The sequence below is a fragment of the Schistocerca piceifrons genome, chromosome 2 (genome assembly GCF_021461385.2).
Source record: "Schistocerca piceifrons isolate TAMUIC-IGC-003096 chromosome 2, iqSchPice1.1, whole genome shotgun sequence".
In the NCBI taxonomy this organism is placed as follows: Eukaryota; Metazoa; Arthropoda; class Insecta; order Orthoptera; family Acrididae; genus Schistocerca; species Schistocerca piceifrons.
The window spans coordinates 241602501-241624160 of NC_060139.1; the positions used below are offsets into that span (position 1 = coordinate 241602501).

The 21660-nt window shown below is 43.6% G+C and overlaps 1 protein-coding gene across 1 annotated transcript in view; it reads left to right on the top strand.

The window, feature by feature from the left end:
- LOC124775282 (juvenile hormone acid O-methyltransferase-like) overlaps nt 1-20246 on the top strand; it is a 46652-nt gene extending 26406 nt beyond the window's left edge. The window contains exons 4-5 of the mRNA XM_047250119.1: nt 1559-1706; nt 20173-20246. Coding sequence (XP_047106075.1) covers nt 1559-1706; nt 20173-20246 — 222 coding nt within the window. The remainder of the gene's footprint in view (nt 1-1558; nt 1707-20172) is intronic.
- The last annotated feature ends 1414 nt before the right edge of the window (nt 20247-21660 follow it).

Genomic DNA, 21660 nt, shown 5'->3' on the forward strand with positions numbered 1-21660 from the left:
TTGTGAACAAATCAATTTGCAGAAAATAAATGCGTGGTGTAATGACTGGCAGTTATCTCTCAATACTAGTAAGTGTAACCTACTGCGTATAACAAGGCGAAAATCCCCATTAGTGTACGAGTACAAAACAGATGCCCAGTCTTTGGAAGCGGTAACATCCGTCAGTTATCTGGGTGTGACTATTCTAAATGATGTGAAATGGAACGATCAGATTACACAAATAGCGTGCAAGGCGAACTCTAGATTGCGGTTTATTGGTAGAATCCTGAAGCGATGCAGTTCTTCAACAAAGGAAATTGCTTACAATACTTTAGTTCGTTCAGTCTTAGAGTTTTGTTCGACTGTATTGGACCCTTACCAGTTGGGACTGATTCAAGAGATTGAGAAGGTCCAAATAAGAGCGGAAAGATTCGTGACTGGTACATTTAGCCATCGCGAGAGCGTTACAAGTCTCATAGAAAGTTTGAAGTGGGACGCCCTTGCAGATAGTCGACGCGCTAAGCGGAAGAGGCTGCTCACTAAATTCCAAATTCCGATCTTCGCTGAGGATGTAGAGCATATATTATTACCACCAACTTTCGTATCGTGCAATGATCACCATTCAAAGATATGGGAAATTAGAGCTCGTACTGAGGGGTTCAGACTGTCGTTTTTCCCTCGCCCTATCCGCGAGTGTAACAGAGGAGAAAGGGAGGGGGGAGGGTGCGAATAGTGCCCTCCGCCACACACCACTTGGTGGCTAGCGGAGTATATATGTAGATGTGTGAATTGGATCATCTGCTGACATTAGATGCACACGGTACACATTTCCAGTTGATAGTAGCTGACATTTATACCTTTCATTACCTTTCTTGTTGCGCACTATCTTGCTCAGTTGCAGTGGGGTTTACTGCAGGATTGTGGGAGCTAGGGTGAGAATGGAGGAGCGTGTTGGTGTTGGAAAGGATGGAGACTTGGTGGTCGTTGCACTGTGTGTGTCTTTCTAAATTTTCTAACTTCCTTTTTATTTATTATATTTAGTTTTTTGTAGGGCCTCGTGCAATGTGGAACGGAAGAGGTTGTATGTAGTGAAATGTGTAAATATGACCTACTATCAATTGGAAAACTGAATTTTGCCCACACAGTGTCTACAAAAGAACCAAAGAACATAGGAAAAGAATATAAGAATGAAAGTGAGTGATAAATCACTACCCACATATTTACGAATACTTAATTTACATGTGATGTCAGGGGACACTACACACCTCCTCACAAAATGTGTATTATTAAATAATTTTATTTGTATTATAGGCCAGTCGTGATACCTAATATGAGCAGGTAAAACATGTTTGGTTGAAAACGAAATAAGCATTAAGTAGGAAAAGACGAATTTTTTCTTAGCAACATGAAGAACAGAGCTGAAATAGCTGCTGAGGTAGAAAGGCTACTAATATTAACAATATTATTTTATTATTATTAAATGAGCTAACGCTCTTTGATTGCATAACAGTACCTTGAGGGATGCTATTTTTTGCCTAAATGAAGCAAGCGCTGTTGTGATTGTTTCCCCTCCTCGCAGGACGTGGAGAAGTTCGTATCCCCATACCAGCACAGTGAGGACCCAGCCAGCGAGTTCCGTCAGCTGCTGCAGAGCGAGGGCTTCCAGGTTCTGCGCTGTGACCTGAGTCCGCACTCGTTCGTCTGCGCATCTGAGGCGGAACGCAGAGGTGAGCAGCTTTTTCACCTCTAATGTGGCCATCAGTTGCACGCACTTCGTTTTTTCTCTGTACAACATTGCCAGACAGTTGTTAAGCTGTAAGTACTGCCTGTAAAAGCTAAAGACGTGTTTACGTCGGCCATATTTTATGGCGGTGTGTGGCCGCAATTGTCTTGCCATCAACATTGCTGCAATGTGGCCATAATGCACAGAAATGTTGTGACACAGCTGGGAAATATTTCTGATGGACCATGATGTTGCATGCAGAAGCCAACACACTGCCAAGGTGTTGTCGGTGTTGTCCACAAAGGATGGAGAATATTTCGTGTGACGTTGTCTGTAACTGCTTCTCCCGTTACTCTCAGCCGATAGTCAATATGACGTAAGAAGATCCCTAACAGCCCGCAGCGCTGTTGCCAGCTTTAAACTGCAAAGCAGGCGAAAACAGTAGCCGTCTACAGGGCTGTGACAACACTGAGGCGTTGCCATGGAGACATTTGCAAAATTGCTTTAGTTCTTCGTTCAGGTAGGCCCACAAAGCTGTCACACCAAACCCACTGCGAGTGTCAGGAATCAACAAGTTACGCCGACTCAACTACAGCTTTCACTTTTTCGCTCTGACAGCGTTGCAGTGTCAAATCGCTTAAGCTGAGCAGTGAAACAATATTATGTCGTTTCAGTTCGAAAGAAAGTGTTCTTTTGTAGAGGCACTCCATTTGTTTGTTGTCTACAGGAATGTAGAAGTGGGCAAGAGAGATAACCATCATTGTGCATAAATGTGATTCGTGCATCTACAACCATAGCTACAGAACATGGAGAGTAATATGTAGAAACTAACTTGCCTTCTTCCCTTCTTTCTGTCTATCACGTCTACCCTTCGCTCTCTGTCCATCAGCTCTTCCCCACCTCCCTCTGTCAATCTGTTGCTCCTCCCTTTGTCTGTCTGCTTCTTTGCCCTTTGTCCATCTCCTCTCCCCCTTCTAAGTACACCTCCTCCTCCTCTAGCTGTCTAGCTTCTCCATGCTCCACTCCCTGCCCATCTCCTCTTTTGCCCCCTGTGTCTGTCCATCTTCTCCTCTCCCCCCCCCATACCTTCTCCACGTTCTCACCTTAGCCTCCATAGACGTTTGCTGGTTCTTATCCCCACAATATTATTTTTCAGGTAGGTAGTGGTATGTGTGCCAAGTGTGGTTGAACCTATGCAGGGGTTGACAAGGAGCTTTTTACCCGTAGCTTTACCCAAGAACGCACATATCACATGTATTTAGCGTATTTCACACGTAGTTGTACACATATTTCGCTTGTATCTCTCGCGATTTTCGCCCTGTAGTTTCGTTTCCACGCAGCTCAATGTTGGTGACGTTATATTTCCAGAACTACGCGTTGCACAGTGATCTGATTTTGCAGGTACATCCTGTGGTACTGTCTGCGAAGTGTGTTTCAAATAGAGTTAGTGGTAAAGAAGTAATGAATTAAAAGATCATGCCTGATGCAGCGGTTTTACTTCATGAAGAGCGAAAATGCAGTAAATGATAAACAATTTTTCCTTTCATCATTTTGTGGGGAGTGTCAGTGAGAAAAGTCTCATAAAGGTTTGACAATATGTGTGAAGTTTGTTGCAAGTCACGAAGCGCTCTCATTCTCTGGATAGCTGTGCATTGTGAGCTGCGCTTCTTTTTGACCTCTACCGCCTTGGGAAGTAAATGATTCTTACCCACCAAATTTGGTTGAAATCAATACAGCGGGTTAGTAGAAGGCGTGTAACATACGTATATACTTACATTCAATTTTATAATATGTATGGACACCAAAATCTCAAAAAAGACCCACTCACTGTTACCCTTGTAACAGATCTGCAGCAGTGAGCAATGGTTATTTTCTACATAGATCCCCAAGTATTAGTCGTGGACTACGATTAGCGTCATTACCTGATAATCAAAACCGTCCTGCGTCCTGCCACTACATAAATTTTGAATCAAAATCGTCAGCGATGGCGGTCGAAGGATTCCGGCGTAAGAAGTTACCCTCGTTCTGCCAAAGGTCTTTATCAAAGAGGGCAGAAGAGCGAACAGAGGTTCAGGGAACACTATTGCCCCTGGGATGGGAAACTGGCCCTAAAGGAAAAGTTGAAACCTTCCCGTCTTCTCTATATCCCTTTTGTTACGCAACCTTCCCTTCTACAATAACCTATGAAACCTTCCCTTAGTATTTCTATCTCTTGCTTAATAATAGCAAATGAAATCTTCCCTTTGAAATTTATTCTATTTCTCAATCTTCGCATACAAATTTAATTGCTGCTTATTAAAAGTGATTTTCTGATTATTTCTACGAAACATAGAATGTGTCGTCGTCATGGCCCTCATTCGTTACCTGCAGTAACCCAAAACTGTTTCTTACCTTTTATTACTATTACTGGATCGCCATCTGACTGCTACATCGAACTGCGACATGAATATACTTACTCTGTTTTACTATACTCTATTAGCTGCTGGTGGGCTGTCATAATAAGTGGCTGTATTTATTACCAAAGCTGACGTTATTCTTTAATTAATTTAACTGAAGTTACGTAATTCGTAGTTAAACTTTTTCTTGACAACAATAAAATTTTGCGAAGTTATATGTCGATGGTTTTTGGGATGGATTATAATCAGTAATGCAATATTGCTGGCAAAAATTAATTATATTCTGAATGAAATGATTTTACAAACGTTCAAATGGGACTTACTTTTTACAGTAATCTTACAACTAGCATTGCGCAAACATAACATCAGTAGTCTTCAGTTTCTAAAAAAAATAATTCAATAATATTACTTCCTCTTATGATAATAGTTAGCTGATGTCTCTGTACATCCGTTTATAATCTCTTGTAAATCATAGCTGGTGGCTGGCAGGCGCACTGCTCCTCTCAACCTCTCGCTTCAGATCTGCTACTGACTCGCTTCACTTCTCGCTTACTACTGACTTCATACGAACGCTAAAGTGCGGTCTCTCCCGCCAACAATGCTTTCTGGTGCAGACAGTCCCTGCTACCATTACAAAATGTATCAATGTACGGTCTTTCCCGCTCTTTTCTTAAAATGTGTCCATACGCGGTCTCTCCCACCGTTTCTAAAATTATATCAATGTGCGATCTCTCTTGCAACAATACTTTGGTGCAGACATTCCCTGCTACCACAATTATTTCCAGCATGACAAATATTAATTATTCCTACTTAATCCAATTAATAAAATATAAACATCTTTCATAAATTGTGGTTTGACAATAGACAATAGAAATATACACGTCTTACAAAGTCACCAATCAATAACAGCATGAGGATGAAGAAGACAATCGAAACCACTGTACTAATGACACGTAAGGTGTATTCACGGGACATGTATAATACTTATTTTACCAATAAAACACGAACGAACTATTCCCGAGGAAAAATGTCGGCACACTGAGGCGACAAAAGTCATTGGATAGCAATGTGCACATATACAGATGGCAGTAGTCCGCGTACACGAGATATAAAAGAACATTGCATTGGCGGAGCTGTCATTCGTACTCGGGTGATTCATGTGAAAAGGTGTCCGACGTGATAACGGTCACACGACGGGAATTAAGACATTGAAGGCTGAATGATAGTTAGAGCTAGACGCATGGAAAATTCCATTTCGGAAATCGTTAGGGAATTCAGTATTATGAGATCCACATTGTCAAGAGTGTGTCTAGAACATCAAATTTCAGGCGTTACCTCTCACCACACACAACACAGTGCTCAACAGCTTTCACTGAACGACCGAGAGCAGCGCTGTTTGCGTAGAATTGTCAGTGTTTACAGACAAGCAACACTGCGTGAAATAACCGCAGAAATCAAAGCAGGACGAATGATGAACGTATCCGTTAGGACAGTGCAGTGAAATATGTCGTTAATGGACTATGGCAGCAGATGACCGACGCGAGTGGCGAATGGAAACCGTGGCCTGGTCAGATGAGTTTCAGTTGGTAATAGGTAATGGTATGGTTTGAGTGTGTCGTAGAACCCACGAATCTATGGACCCAAGTTGTCAAGAAGGCACTGTACAAGTTGGTGGTGGCTCCATAATTGTTTAGGTTGTGTTTGCGTGCAATGGATTGGGTCCTCTGGTCCAACTGAACCGATCATTCACTGGAAATTGTTATGTTCGGCAATTTGGAGCTCATTTGCAGCCATTCGTGGACTCGGATAACAATGCGCCGTGTCACAGCGCCACAATTGTTCGCGATTTACTTGAAGATCATTCTGGACAATTCGAGAGAATAATTTGGCCACCCACGTCGCCCAACATGGATCCCATCGAACATTTATGAGACACAATCGAGACGTCAGTTTGTGGACAAAGTCTTGCGGTGGCAATAATTTCGCAATTACGGACGGCTGTAGAGGCGAGCTGGTTCAATATTCAAATCGCTCAAAGCACTATGGGACTTAACATCTGAGGTCATCAGTCCAAATGGTTCAAAAGGCTCTGAGCACTATGCGACTTAACTTCTGAGGTCATCAGTCGCCTAGAACTTACAACTAATTAAATCTAACTAACCTAAGGACATGACACACATACATGTCCGAGGCCGGATTCGAACCTGCGACCGTAGCGGTCAAGCGGTTCCGGACTGAAGTGCCTAGAACCTCTCGGTCACAACGGCCGGCGGCTCAATTTTTCTGGAGGGGACTTCGAATGCCAGTGACTTGTTGAGTCCATGCCACGTCGAGATGCTGCACCACGTTGGGGGAAAAGACGTGGGACGCGATATTAGGGGGCATCGTGTGACTTTTGTCAGCTCAGTGTACAGTCGGCTCAGGGTGCCTTGTATGTACAAAATGAGCTACGTAAGAAGTAGTAGCCCTTTTATTTCGTGAACTGTTCATAATATCTTAAGGGTGTTTTCGACAAATGCTAGTACGCTGAGTGCCAAACGTTTTGTTGTACGGGGTGTTCAAAAAGTCTCTCCGCAGTGCCGTATGATTGTTAGCCGCGCGTGCCGTATGCCGCAGTAAATATACCGAAATAAAACTCAGTCAAATACAAGTTATTAATTTATTGAATATTCATTTTTACTTACAAATTTTCACATTAACGTTGAAAGTGTCCCCCCTGTTGCCGGTCGGAATGGCCGAGCGGTTCTAGGCGCTACAGTCTGGAACCGCGCGACCGCTACGGTCGCAGGTTCGAATCCTGCCTCGGGCATGGATGTGTGTGACGTCCTTAGGTTAGTTGGGTTTAAGTAGTTCTAAGTTCTAGAGGACTGATGACCTCAGATATTAAGTCCCATAGTGCTCAGAGCCATTTGAACCATTTGCCCCCCCTGTTGCTGAACACAATTTAATTCATCTAATCATGTTTCCAAACACAAGCTGCAACATTTCTTCTGTAACAGAATCAGTGGAAGTGGGTATCGCAGTTTCAATTCATGGATGGATTTTGGACGGTTTTTATAGACAGTCGCTTTCGCTGCACCCCAGAAAAAAAATCAGGTGGTGTTAGTTCAGGCGATCGTGGAGGCCAAAGTCCCTGTGAAATTATGCGATCACCAAAAACATAAGCAAGCAGTGACATTGAAACGCGAGCTGTATGCGCAGTTGCACCATCTTGTGGAAAATAACCGTTCAGTATTTCACTTAACACAAGTTCTCCTATGAATGGGTACAGAATATCACTGCAGTATCGTTGTGCGTTTATTGTTTCGTTGAAAAATATGGGACCCATAATCCGACGCCTAGAAATTGCAATTCAAACTGCTGTTTTCAGAGAATGAAGTGGTTCCTCATGAATACACAATGGATTTGCAGTACTCCACATGTGAGAATTTTGCGAGTACATGTGCCCGGATAAATGAAACCACGCCTCATCAGTGAAAAACTTTTCATTAAGAATATCCCTTCCATTCTACCGAACGAAATTTTTGAACCATTGACAATAATGCAGTATCTTGCCGTGATCAGTATTTTTCAGTTCTTGCACGACTGTCACTTTGTACGGGAAAAGCTCTAATTTTTTCCTTACAGCTGTGTGGGCCGTTCTAACACTAATCGATTTCCTGGGCGTGTTTTCTTACTGTCTTGTTCGGATTAATGGACTTTTATCGGAAATATCAAGCAGTTAATCTTCAGACAAAACGCAAGGACGACCACTTCTCGGTGCATCTGTCACTGAACCCGTACTTCGAAATTTGTTAATCAAATCTCACACAGTATCGCGATGTGGGAGTGTTGTCTCCGGGAAAACTGAATTAAATGTTTGACGAACTGAAACTGTGTATTTACTGCCAGCTTTGAACACTTGCTCGACTAAAAACACACGTTCTTCAATGGTTAGCATTTTAACAGTGACGGAAACGAAACGAAGGAACTAAACTTATACGTTCACGTCAACGCGCAACGACACACACCAACGATACTACGACGCTGGTTGAGATAAACGAAGCGGTGGAATGTTGGGAGAGTCCACATGGAGGGAAGTAGTCCAGGCAGGTGAACAGTCATACGGCACGCGCGGCTAACAATTATACGGCGCTGCGGAGAAACTTTTTGAACGCCCCGTATGATGCATACACTATCTGATCAAAAGTATGTAACTGCGGAACTGACCACTATATTCAACGAGAGGTCGAGCCGCCAGTATAAAACGAGCCGAGGAGAATTGTGTTGTCAGTACAGAAGCAGCGACAGCACAATGTGTCGGTCAGCACTGCTCAGTGACTTCGAACGCGGCCTAGCCATTGGATGTCGCCTGAGACACTCATCCACCAGGGACATTATAAAACATCTGAAGCTGTCCAAGGCGACTGCTGGTGATAGTGAAGTGGAAACGAGAAGGAACAAACACAGCTAAACTAAGAGCAGACAGAAGTCATGAACTGACTGGCAGCGACCGTCGAGCATAGCGGAGGGAGCTTGTAAAAGAATCGAATGAAATCGGCCGAAGGAATTCATCGTGAGTATCAGAGTGCTAGGAGGAGTCCAGCCAGCACGGCGACTTTGCGTAAAGGGCTATACTCATCTTCAGAAGAAGAAGAAAAAAACAAAACCAGAACACCTTCAACGTTCATATTGCCAGACATATACACTACTGGCATTAAAATTGCTACACCACGAAATGACGTGCTACAGACGCGAAATTTAACCGACGGGAAGAAGATGCTGTGATATGCAAATGATTAGCTTTTCAGAGCATTCACACAAGGTTGGCGCCGGTGGCGACACCTACAATGTGCTGACATGAGGAACGTTTCCAACCGATATCTCATACACAAACAGCAGTTGACCGGCGTTGCCTGGTGAAACGTTGTTGTGATGCCTCGTGTAAGGAGGAGAAAAGCGTATTATCACATTCCGTCTTTGATAAAGGTCGGATTGTAGCCCATCGCCGTTGCGGTTTATCGTATCGCGATATTGCTGCTCGCGTTGGTCGAGATCCAATGACTGTTAGCAGAATATGGAATCGGTGGGTTCAGGAGGGTAATACGGAACACCGTGCTGGATTCCAACGGCCTCGTATCACTAGCAGTCGAGATGACAGGCATCTTATCCGCATGGCTGTAACAGATCGCGCAGCCACGTCTCGATCCCTGAGTCAACAGATGGGGACGTTTGCAAGACAACAACCATCTGCACGAACAGTTCGACGACGTTTGCAGCAGCATGGACTATCAGCTCGGAGGCCATGGCTGCGGCTACCCTTGACGCTGCATCACAGACAGGAACGCTTGCGATGGTGACTCAACGACGAACCTGGGTGCACGAATGGCAAAACGTCATTTTTTCGGATGAATCCAGGTTCTGTTTACAGCATCATGATGGGCGCGTCCGTGTTTGGCGACATCGCGGTGAACGCACATTGGAAGCGTGTATTCGTCATCGCCATACTGGCGTATCACACGTCGCGGTCACCTCTTGTTCGCATTGATGACACTTTGAACAGTGGACGTTACATTTCAGATGTGTTACGACCTACTCTTCATTCGATCCCTGCGAAACCCTACATTTCAGCAGGATAATGCACGACCGCATGTTGCAGATCCTGCGTTTCTTCTTGGTGTAGCAATTTTAATGGCCAGTGGTGTACGTTAGTATGTTCTGCATAAACGATTAGCATATCTGTCACCTCAGTTCTGAATGTGTCCTATTGCCTAGTAGGCATACGATCCGCCATGGGCCCTGATAACTTGTTCCATGCGTGATGTCATCGATGCATTTAAGACGCGAATGGCGTCCTGTGGTATAGCCATCCACGCTGCATTCACATGGTTCCAGAGGTTATCTGTGGTGGTTGGCATTGGGTCACAAAGCTGCACCTGTCATTTCACCAATCCCACACATTTTTGATCGACGACGAGTCTAGTGATCTTCGGGTTAGGGCAATAGGCTGACGTCTTGTGACACCAAGAAGGCACGTGTTCGTGCAGAAACTTGTGGTTGTCCATTGTCTCGCTGAAAAATGGTGTCTGAGGTGTTGTGTAGAAAGGGTATGGCTGTGGGTCACAGGATGTCATTCACGCAGGTCACAATGGTCACAGTGCCCTGGACGTGCACCAGCTGTGATTTGTGGTTGTATCCAATAGCACTACCCATCTTTTCGCCTTGAGTTGGCGCTGAATGTCTTGTGCGTATGCAGTCACTGTGATGCCGCTCCTCCTGTCTGTGGCGAAGCAAAATGCGGCCATAATTTCCGAACAAACGGAACCTGGATTCGTCCAAAAACCCTATCTGATGCCATTCCTGTCCCCAGTGACGTCGTTGTCTACACCATTGCCGTCTAGCATGTTCCTGTACACTCGTCAAAGCGAGGTGGAAAACTGGTCGACACATACGTAAACCATGCCGTAATAAATGCACTCGGACTATCACCACTGCAAGTGTACGATGTTTTACAATGTTCCACTGTTGCACCGGAGTCGAGGAAGACGCAGATGTGTCCTGCAATGCCATTCGGATGAGGTGTCGCTCTTCTCGGGAGGGGGTCTGGGTAATGCGACCTGAGCTATCTCGTCGTGTTGTACGGCCTTCCGTGAACCAATCTGCACACAAACGTTGCACTATACCGAAACATTTCGTCCTACACGAGCAGCAGTTTTATTTTCATCAGATACACTACTCACAGCTCTTGTACCAACCAAGACACTGAGGCAAGTATGGTATTTTTTATGGATGAGATGTTACACGAAAGCTCTTCAAAACGAGTGTACGAGGGCTATCCGTAAAATAAGGTTCCCATGGCGCTACAGTCCTGGAAAACGCTGTCATCGTGGATCCCGCGACTCTGTAGTGGATCTTGCTTCCACCGCTCCAAATCCCCTCCCTAGCGAGCTGCCTGCGGAGCTCAGTCTTGGCTTGGCAGCCGTACGTGATGGATCTCCCCCTCGCTTCGCCCGCCAGGTGTGAGCTGCGCTCGGTGATCCGTTTGCTGTCTGCAATAAACACTGCGCCGGCAGAAATCCATTCCAAGCTGTCCGAAATCTATGGAGACAAGTGTACGAGCGTATGGTGCAGAGTGTTCAAGAACGGGCGTACTGACGTCCATGATGAGGAGCGTTCCGGACGGCCATCTGTTTCTGACGAAACAATCGCAAAAGTGGAGGCAGCGGTGCTCTCAGATCGAAGAGTGACGTTTCGTGAGCTCTCCGAAATGATCCCTGATGCCAGCAAAACCGCTATTGACAAAATTTTGACGGAGCGTAAAGGGTATGCTAAGGTTTGCGCGAGGTGGGTGCCAAGAATGTTGACTGAAGACCACAAACGTCAACGCGTTGAAGCGGTCCGAGAACTTCTTCAAGATCACGGAACTCATGGCGAGGAGTACCTCGACTCCATCGTCACAGCTTCAAATGGCTCTGAGCACTATGGGACGTAACATCTGTGGTCATCAGTCCCCTAGAACTTAGAACTACTTAAACCTAACTAACCTAAGGACATCACACACATCCATGCCGAGGCAGGATCATCGTCACAGGAGACGAGACTTTCGTGCACTACCGCGCACCCGAAACCAAAGAACAGTTCAAGCAATGGAAGCACCCAGAGTCGCCGAGATCGCGAAAATTCAAATAAACGCAAACTGTCGGCAAAGTGATGGCAACAATGTTTTGGGACAGGAAGGGAGTATTGTTGTGCGAGTTCTTGCCCACCGGTACAACAATCAACGCTGCCGGGTTCTGCGAGACTCTGCAAAAATTGCGCCGTGCAATTCAAAACAAGAGGACGGGTAGGCTGTCTGAGGGGGTTCGTTTGCATCAGGAGGACGCTCGACCGCACACCGCTAAAGCCACCAACGAGATCATTGCAAAATTTGGATGGGGTATTGTCAAACACCCACCCTACAGCTCGGAATTAGCCCCAAGAGACTACCACTCTCCCCTGACATGAAGAAACACCTGGGTGGAACACATTTCGGCGACAGAGAAGAGCTGGAGAAGCGATTCTCAGGTATCTCCGCGGCAGATTTTTTTGCCTCGGGCATTCAAAAGCTCGTACACCGCACGCAAAAATGTATTGACCTAAGTGGCGACTATGTAGAAAAATACGTTAAAGTCTGAACTTTCCAAAAATGTACGCGTTCATTAAAAAACATGTTTTACACTTTGAAAAAAAAATGGGAACCTTATTTTACGGACACCCCTCGTCGCAATATAACGCTTGTTGATGATGACGTTGAAACTTCTCGCAAAACTATCTAGGAAATGTATGAAAGCGACGGGAATCCTCTATTGCAACTGTGAACATGGTAAGCGGGGTGATTGGTCTTTTTCCGTCGTTACATGATACGCACAGAAAGGCTGGGGTTTTTAAGATGAGTCCTATATTCTTTTGGTCCTACTTTATAGGACAGAGACAAAGAGTCACATGTGATTTTTGTGAAGAGGACTGTAGACTAACTGTTAGCGTATCCGAAGAGGCTTAGGAAAAGCCGATAGCTTGTATGGAGACAGCTGCAGTTTCACCACGTAAGCCTGTGTTCTTTTAGCTGTTTACCTGTCACTGTTGAAACAGAAACATCACCAGTTGTCCACTGAAAAAGCGCGCTGCCCACAGACAAAAATGAAATCTGGATTCTTTTTTACGTTGGCGAGAAGATTATACCACTGTGCATGATATCAGATGTTCTTCACTAATCTTTTTAAGATTATTAACAATCTGTCCTTGGTTGTACCACGTACAGTATTTTTGCAATGAAGAAAGTTTATTTTATTTTCAGTTATAGGAATTTTATAGCGTAGCCAGTGAGTGAGTGGCGTAGGCAGGCGAAGCAAATGCATTAGAGTGTAAAGGCGTGGCCAAATCGGAGACATTTTACACCTGAGACTAAAAATATCTTAGACGAACAGCTTGTTGCCAACAAAGAAATATTGCTTCCACCGTTGCACATCCGAATTGAGCCCGATGAAGCAGTCTGTAAGAGCCCACTCCTGCTTTAAGTACCTTTCTGTGATAATTTCCTTCATCAATCAACAACGAAAGACGGAATTTTTGTTGTTCCTCAAATTCAGTAATTGATGGAGGAACACGAATTCGAGAACACAGTGACTGTTAGAAAAAAACATGCATGGACTGGCTCAAGTCCGTTAGTGACTTCTATATAGTAAATGAAATACATAAAAAATAACAAGAACACTGTCAAAAACATGTTGGTAAATTTCAAGAAATCGGATTGTAACGTGAATAGTAAAATGTCCCGGCGATTGATTACAGAGGCCTAGTGATTATGTTGATAAATAGTGTCCTGTATCTCTTACGGCAACTTGAACATATACACTACTGGCCATTAAAACTGCTACACCACGAAGATAACTTGCTACAGACGCGAAATTTAACCGACAGGAAGAAGATGCTGTGATATGCAAATGATTAGCTTTTCGGAGCATTCACACAAGGTTGGCGCCGCTGGCAACACATAGAACGTGCTGACATGAGGGAAGTTTCCAACCGATTTCTTATACACAAACAGCAGTTGACCGGCGGTGCCTGGTGAAACGTTGTTGTGATACCTCGTGTAAGGAGGAGAAATGCTTACCATCACGTTTCCGACTTCGATAAAGGTCGGATTGTAGCCTATCGCGATTGCGGTTTATCTTATCGCGACATTGCTGCTCGCGTTGGTCGAGATCCAACGGCAGTTAGCAGAATATGGAATCGGTGGGTTCAGGAGGGTAATACGGAACGCCGTGGTGGATCCCAACGGCCTCGTATCACTAGCAGTCGAGATGACAGGCATCTTATCCGCATGGCTGTAACAGATCGCACAGCCACGTCTCGATCCCTGAGTCAACAGATGGGGACGTTTGCAAGACAACAACCATCTGCACGAACAGTTCGACGACGTTTGCAGCAGCATGGACTATCAGTTCGGAGATCACGGCTGCGGTTACCCTTGACGCTGCATCACAGACAGGAGCGCCTGCGATGGTGTACTCAACGACGAACCTGGGTGCACGAATGGTAACACGTCATTTTTTCGGGTGAATCCAGGTTCTGTTTACAGCATTATGATGGTTATTACGGCCAGAGGTGGTTGTTCTGGGTGCTGATTTCGCAGGATCTATGCACCCCAATTGCGTGAAAATGTAATCACATGTCAGTTCTAGTATAATATATTTGTCCAGTGAATACCCGTTTATCATCTGCATTTCTTATTGGTGTAGCAGTTTTAATGACCAGTAGTGTATATATATGTGTGTGTGTATTCCTTTCTTTTTCAACTTACCGTAATAGAGTAATAGATATGGGACTATATATATATATATATATATATATATATATATATATATATATATATATATGTGTGTGTGTGTGTGTGTGTGTGTGTGTGTGTGTGTGTGTGAGATAAATCCCTTCCCCCGAAAATTTCTATGCTTCGTACCTCCTCTGTGTTAGCACAGACGACGTGTCACTGATCTCATATCTCATTTGAACTAAGATTGCAGTACACGTGAGGTACCTATTTGCTTCCTTCGCCATGAGTGGAATGTATAAGTTCTAATAAATTTTCACCAGTCTGAAATCTTCTACAGTTGTTGTCCCTCGCGCAGAAAACAGCGCGTAGGTCGTGAATCCGTTATCTTGAGGCTGCGATAAACTCTTAGCGAGGAACTGATGTTGTATAATTAAATTTTCAATTAGTTTGTTTCTACGGGATGCCTCTCCCTTTTTATTAGCAGAACACGAGAAACTGCACAATTATAGTCCACTTTCTGAGTAACAAATAATTTTCATTCTTCCCATTTCCACAGGAAATAAACAAAACAATGAACTACGTATTTACATAATTACTATCAAATTGTTTCAATTACATATCAAAACAACCAGAGACCGCTAATTAAATCCTTAACCGATACCGATCAAGGCAGACCACATATCTGTCTTCCGAGACTGCCGAACCAGCTCTGATCTTGCAGCCGAACCACTTCGTCCGCCATCCGAGATAGGCGTGATCCGAAGATAACCGAAGTGCTTCGTCTATCTTTTCGTTTAGCTATTGTTTTTTATTCTGCTTGTAATTACCACTTTTACTTTGCAAGTAAATACACTGTTTAGTTTTTCTAATATTAATTACAACCAATCATGGAGGAGGACCACAATTCCGGCGGTCTTCCTCACGACGCCCGCACCGCAGGTACCAGCTGTCGTCGGTGCCTCACACCACATAACGTCAGCTTACCACTGCCGCCTTCTCAACTGCTCTAAGAAGAGCTTCTTGTACTGAATATGGTGGCTGTAAAGCCAAAATACTCGTATTACATTATGTGAGGAAATGTATTTGCTGTTGTGTATATGAACAATCTTTACGAACCACCTTGGGCTGTATATTGGAATGACGACAATGAAAATTTGTGCCTGGCCGTTACTCGAACGCGGATTTCCCACTTTACGCGAGCGGTTACCTTTACCTCTTTGGCTAACCGTGCACGAATTACGGCCACACCTAAACTTCCACTTAAATCGACGTGCACTCGTTCGTTATGTATATTCCGGTCCAGGAAGTACGTATTTATTTCTAGTCGAGGGCATAGTATTGGCGAATAAACACGAAATAGCAGTGCCTGCCTTAATAAGAAGACCGATGTAATATTCCTTTGGACACGCATGCATGTCCAAAGGAAAATTCATCGCACTTCTTATTAACGCAGGCAGTGCTATTTCCTACCGATGTCACTTTGCAGTGAAGTGCAGCATTCAATAAAAGTTAGTTGGCCTGGCAAGATAATATGCAACTTCTTTACTTACTCCTATTATCATCCGTATTACTTAGCGACTATCCTGGAAGCCAGAAACAGTTGCAGGTCGTCTGTCTAATAGCTTTCAGGGACAACAAAAATTTGATTTTTAATATTTCGCCTAATTATTGGGCAAATTTAAAAATTTATGAACTTGTCATAATCTACTCAGTATATGTATAATTTTATGTTAAAAGTTTAATACAAGAAGACAAATATTACAGTTAGATAGAAATTCAAAGTGTGCTATGGCAAAAGGGGAAGAGCGGCGGGGGAGTGGTGGTGGTGATGCTGGGGCGGGGGGGATGCAAACCTGCCACTGCCACTGCCACCAGCCAGGGCAGCAAGTTTTTTGCGGTAGAAGTATTTTAAACTTTGTTATGGTTCGAAAAGGATGAATTACACAACAGGTTGACAAACGGACCTTTGGAATTGGTCAACTTGAGTGCGTCTTTCAAAATGGCAAAGCTAGTTAGTGGCAGTGTTGCCCACTCAGTTTGTACCACGCGCCCACACAACATTTTAAATGTACCTTTATCAGCTGCAAAGCCCCTAAAGAACCGATAAAAAGATAAGTGTTTGTATATGATGACATAACAGTTCCTATACAACAACCTTAAACACCTGTAGCTGTGCCTGGGTAAAGGCGTTGTAGTAACTAAACAAAGAATAAGTAAACGTTTTACTGATATAACTTAACTTTCGTTGTATAATTAATTATGGAGTTATCGCTCAAAATGTATTTACACTGCAAGGGTTTCACTATAACTGTTACTCCATAACTGACTCTGATCTTAAAGAAGTATTCACAAAAAAGCGACTTGTGAGTAAGTGTCATATGTGAACTTAACACGTCATGGATAAATAACGTTGTGGAAAACGTCGACCACGTCTGAAAATGCAAGGAGGGGGGGGGGGGGGCTGAAATTTTCGCACACGGTGGCTATATCCCTGGAAAACAGGGTGCCTAAGGCAGCACAACTGATGATGCACAAACATCGTTCCAAGAAACTTAACAAATACAAACCTTTACGAAACTATTTTTCGCTGAGACTCAACACGAAATTATTAAAGGAAAAACGTTCATCGCTTATTAAATTTTCATTGTTCGTGCAGTAAAATTTCAGTATGAGACGTGACGTTTTAATTTCATACATCCTTACTAACGACTTTACTTGCAGCACACTTTGCAGACAGTATCCGCATGTACCACTGTATGTAGCTGAAAAATTATGTCATTGTACGACACATAGTTCAGGGGATATGACGTCATTGACACTTAGACATGTGAAAAAATAGCTTCTGCTTATAATGGCCATGACGTTTCAAATCATTAGTTCTGTATTACTAACTCCATGTGCAACACACTTTGTTGACGGAATCTATACTTATAACTGAATGCAACTGCAAAATTATATCATTTTACGACACATACATCAAGAGATATCACTCCATAAACTTTGAAATAAGTGAAAAACTAGCTTTTCTTAAACTTGAGCACAAATAACTCACACACAATACTCATCCAGTGTTTCATAACGAGAGGACTTCGCGACCTCAAATGGTTCAAATGGCTCAGAGCACAATGGGACTTAACTGCTGAGGTCATCACTCGCCTATAACTGAGAACTACTTAAACTTAACTAACCTAGGGACATCACACACATCCATGCCCGAGGCAGGATTCGAACCTGCGACCGTAGCGGTCGCGCGGTTCCAGACTGAAGCGCCTAGAACTGCTCGGCCACATTGGCCGGCTTCGCGACATCCACCAAACTTTTAACATAATTTCAAAACATTTCCTAAACTTTCTCTCTCTTTGCATAGCTTCTAATATTTAACGTAATAATTTATTTGTGAAGCTATCAGACGATTGAAGTTGTTTCATACGACGTGGAAGCTCTTTTTTTTTGAAGTATCGGTGGTTACTGGTTTAGTGGAAAAAATTGGAAATTTGTGGTAAGTTCTTATGGAACCAAACTGCTGAGGGAGTCGGTCCCTAAGCTTACGCACTACTTAATGTAACTTAAACTAACATACGGTAAGGACAACAGCCACCCATACCGGAGGGAGGAATCGAACCTCCGACGGGGGGCGCCGCGCGGACCGTGACAAGACGCCCTATACCGCGCGGCTACCTCGCGCTAAACCGAGATCCACAGCTGCATGTCGGGTGTCGCATTACTGACTCATAGAGCTAAGGTTGTGTATCAAAATCTTACTTTTGGCTTGGATGTACGTTTCAAATGTGACTCAACTGTTGGTGTCCTTAAAGAGCATTAATAGACGATACGCTTAGCGCTCGAATAACCACTGTTTCAGCCAGCTAAAGCATTAATTGTGAGCTAACCACTGACTGACAACTTTAGCCTAACGTACAGGGATAAGGATGATGACGAATAAAGACTGAGGTGTGGCCATTTCATGCAAGTCCAGTGAATTCACTCTTCATAAACTTGAACTGCACTGTAAAATAAAATTCACCTTGTTTATGCTATTTTTAATTACTTCAGCATTAAAACATCGTAAACATTCCTTGCGCAGGTGTGAGATTATAAAATGACTTATCTTAATAATATGAATATTTATATATGTGTTTGGAGAGAGAAAGAGAGAGAGAGAGAGAGAGAGAGAGAGAGAGAGAGAAAGAGATTGATTTTTCAATGAGATTTTTACTTTAAGTCGTAACTGGTACCTGAATTTTGGTTGCTGCCTTCTTGAATGATCAGCTTCTGTACCAGTTGGTGACGTATTACAATTTGGAGGAAGTTATTGTTCTTCAAGGTTTAAAATATGACTCTGTTAGTTACTTGGCCGTATTGCGGATGGCTGAGCCCAAGTTTTTGTAGCTTTTCATACCTAAGGGACCACTGTTGTTAAGTACATAAGATCAAACAGCAATCTGCTTTTCGCGGGAAATGGAGATTGCTTGGCACACAAACTACACGTCCTGCTACATCAAAATTGGTCAGTGGAGTTCAGCACCATACTATTGTACAAGAACATAATCCAATTACTGTAATTAAGAAATTATGAGGTGTTGTTACTTATTGGATGAAAATTATAGAGAATGCATTTCTTTTCCTGTATTTTAGTGAACATTGTACACTTACAATTCTGTCGATTGATAGACGGCAATGACAATAAAGTTCACCTCCTTTTCCGATAAGAAGATATTTCTATTCTTCACTTCCAAAAAATTTGTATACATGAATGTTTGGCAAATCTTACACATACTTTACTCGGTTTTATCACTAAAATATCAATTTTCTTTAAATGTACCAATACGTTCTGAGCGACAGCCTAGCAACACGTCCTCTTTCCGCAAGATACAGATCAACAGTCCTCTTTTTCATACTCAAAGATTCACAACTACTATGGTTGCGGGGATTGCGCGCTAAAGAGTTTGTTGCTGTCCAGCTGCGCGTCACTTTACTTCAAGTACTTTTTGAATCAAATTTACATTTACGGTATTTACATACATTACTCAGCTTCTCAGAATAAAATCAGACACAAATTAGTTAAGAAAAGATCATTGAGGCACACATAACATTACAAGGTAGGGTGGTTATGGTTGTAGTGTGCATACCCCTGAGATCCAAAAGTAAAGTCCCCGTGATCGGAAAACGGAGTGAAGCTCCCTTTGCAGTTATGCGAATTTACTTTGGAAAGGTAATGAAACAGTAGCGCAATGGATGGCGTCTTATGAAGTCTGACTTGGAACAAGGGCGGGCCCACCTTTAAAAGTTAGTAGTTATGCATGAAATACACAAGTCAATCACAACACGACCGCACATTTCAGTTAAGGGAGGAATCTAACACTTAAATCAAAATACACGCTTATTTTTTTCCCTTAATGAACAGCGTTCAGGTCGGAAACCTTCAACAAGATAGCAATGAACGCAAAAGTAGGGAATAGTTATCATTAATTCCTATCTTGGTACCAATTTAAGGATGGTGTAATGAATGTTGCCAAAGATCAAGCGAACAGCATGTGAGAAATTGCTAATGTAAAGTGAACGTGGAAGAACAAACACCGTTCACAGACGCAAGGTACATCCTGAAAATCAGACAACTAAGTGCGATCATCACTCACAGAAACGACTAATTCCGCGAAGTTTAACAAGTACAGCTCGCTCTGCACGCGGAAAAGCATTGCTCGCCGCAACTCAACAAATAAACTTCCCGTATCTCAACAAATAAACTTCCAGTACTTGGCTGCTTGCGCGCCGGTTGTGTGCCGCAGTTATCAGCGCACTGGACCCATGTTATCGTGAGCGGCCCACGAGGCTGCTTGCAAGATATGGTTCATATGGCTAAGTACTATGGGGCTTAGCCGGCCGTTGTGACCAAGCGGTTCTAGGCGCTTCAGTCTGGAACCGCGCGACCTCTACGGTGGCAGGTTCGAATCCTCGCCTCGGGCATGGGTGTGTGTGATGTCCTTAGGTTATTTAGGTTTAAGTGGTTCTAAGTTCTAGGGGATTGATGACCTCAGAAATCCCATAGTGCTCAGAGGCATTTGAACCATTTGGACTTAACATATGAGGCCATCGGTCCCCCTAGACTTAGAACTACCTAAACCTAACTAACCTAAGGACATCACACACATACTTGCCCGAGGCAGGATTCGAACCTGCGACCGTAGCAGAAGCGCGGTTCCGGACTGAAACGCCTAGAACCGCTCGGCCACAGCGGCCGGCCTGCTAGCAAGACCATCGTTCATGGAGACATAAGGTAGAGTGTCCAAAAGAAATTCTAACTTATCTCTCCAGTTTTGGTAAAGCTCCAAGTCATCGACCAATGATGGTAATACTCCGAGCGCTGTCCAACCTCAATCCAAGTTTTCCCGAGGTTGTGACAGAACGTCAGAAAGAGTGAGACTTTTTGTTTATTTTTGTGGGCGGGGGCACGGGCAAGGGCTAACCGTGTTCCTAGTCACGTTCCAGAGCAGGACGATGTGCCTTACGGTTCCCACGGAAAACTGCCGCTTTCTTTGAGTAAAAGAGACATTTCTCTAAGTAGGCATCGCGTCTTTGCTCGAGAGTTTTCAAGCCATCCGTCGCATTACCTACCGTCGCGTTAACGTGGCCCTAGCTCTCTTTGCCAGGTTGCTGTGCCGAATAAACAGTACAATATAGCTTATCTCAGGCGGAAGTGAACAGCTATTTCAATTCTTATAAATGTAGACAACATTGTTAGTGGATTGCAGCGATCTGGTACTAAACTTTGGTTAAAACAACAGTCGGTATCGCTATAACATTTATTATGACCGGTTTCGGTTTATGTTGAGGCCATCCTCAGATTTTTTTGGGCTCCCTCTGGCTGGTGCTGGCGGCTCTTCTGTTTTTCACGTGATATCACGTACCGAAACCGGTCATAATAAATGTTATTGTAATCTCGACTGCTATTTTAACCAAAATTCAATTTTTTGCTTGACCAAAGGCAGTATGTGGAATTACATATGTATTTTGCAAGTAGTATCACGAATTATGAGAGGAACACTTCGGTTACTCATTCATTATGTCAACAGACCTAAGGAGTACCATTAGAGCAGAAAAATATGAATGCAATATGTAGGGTGGCGCTAAATAAATAATTAACCCACCTTACACAAGCTATACTGCTTCCATTGGTAACCACACTTGCTGCTGCACAGTTAGGGAACATGTGCATTTCCCAGACCGTGAACAACAGTTATTGTTATGGTTGTTGTAGTTTTCAGTCCGAAGAGTGC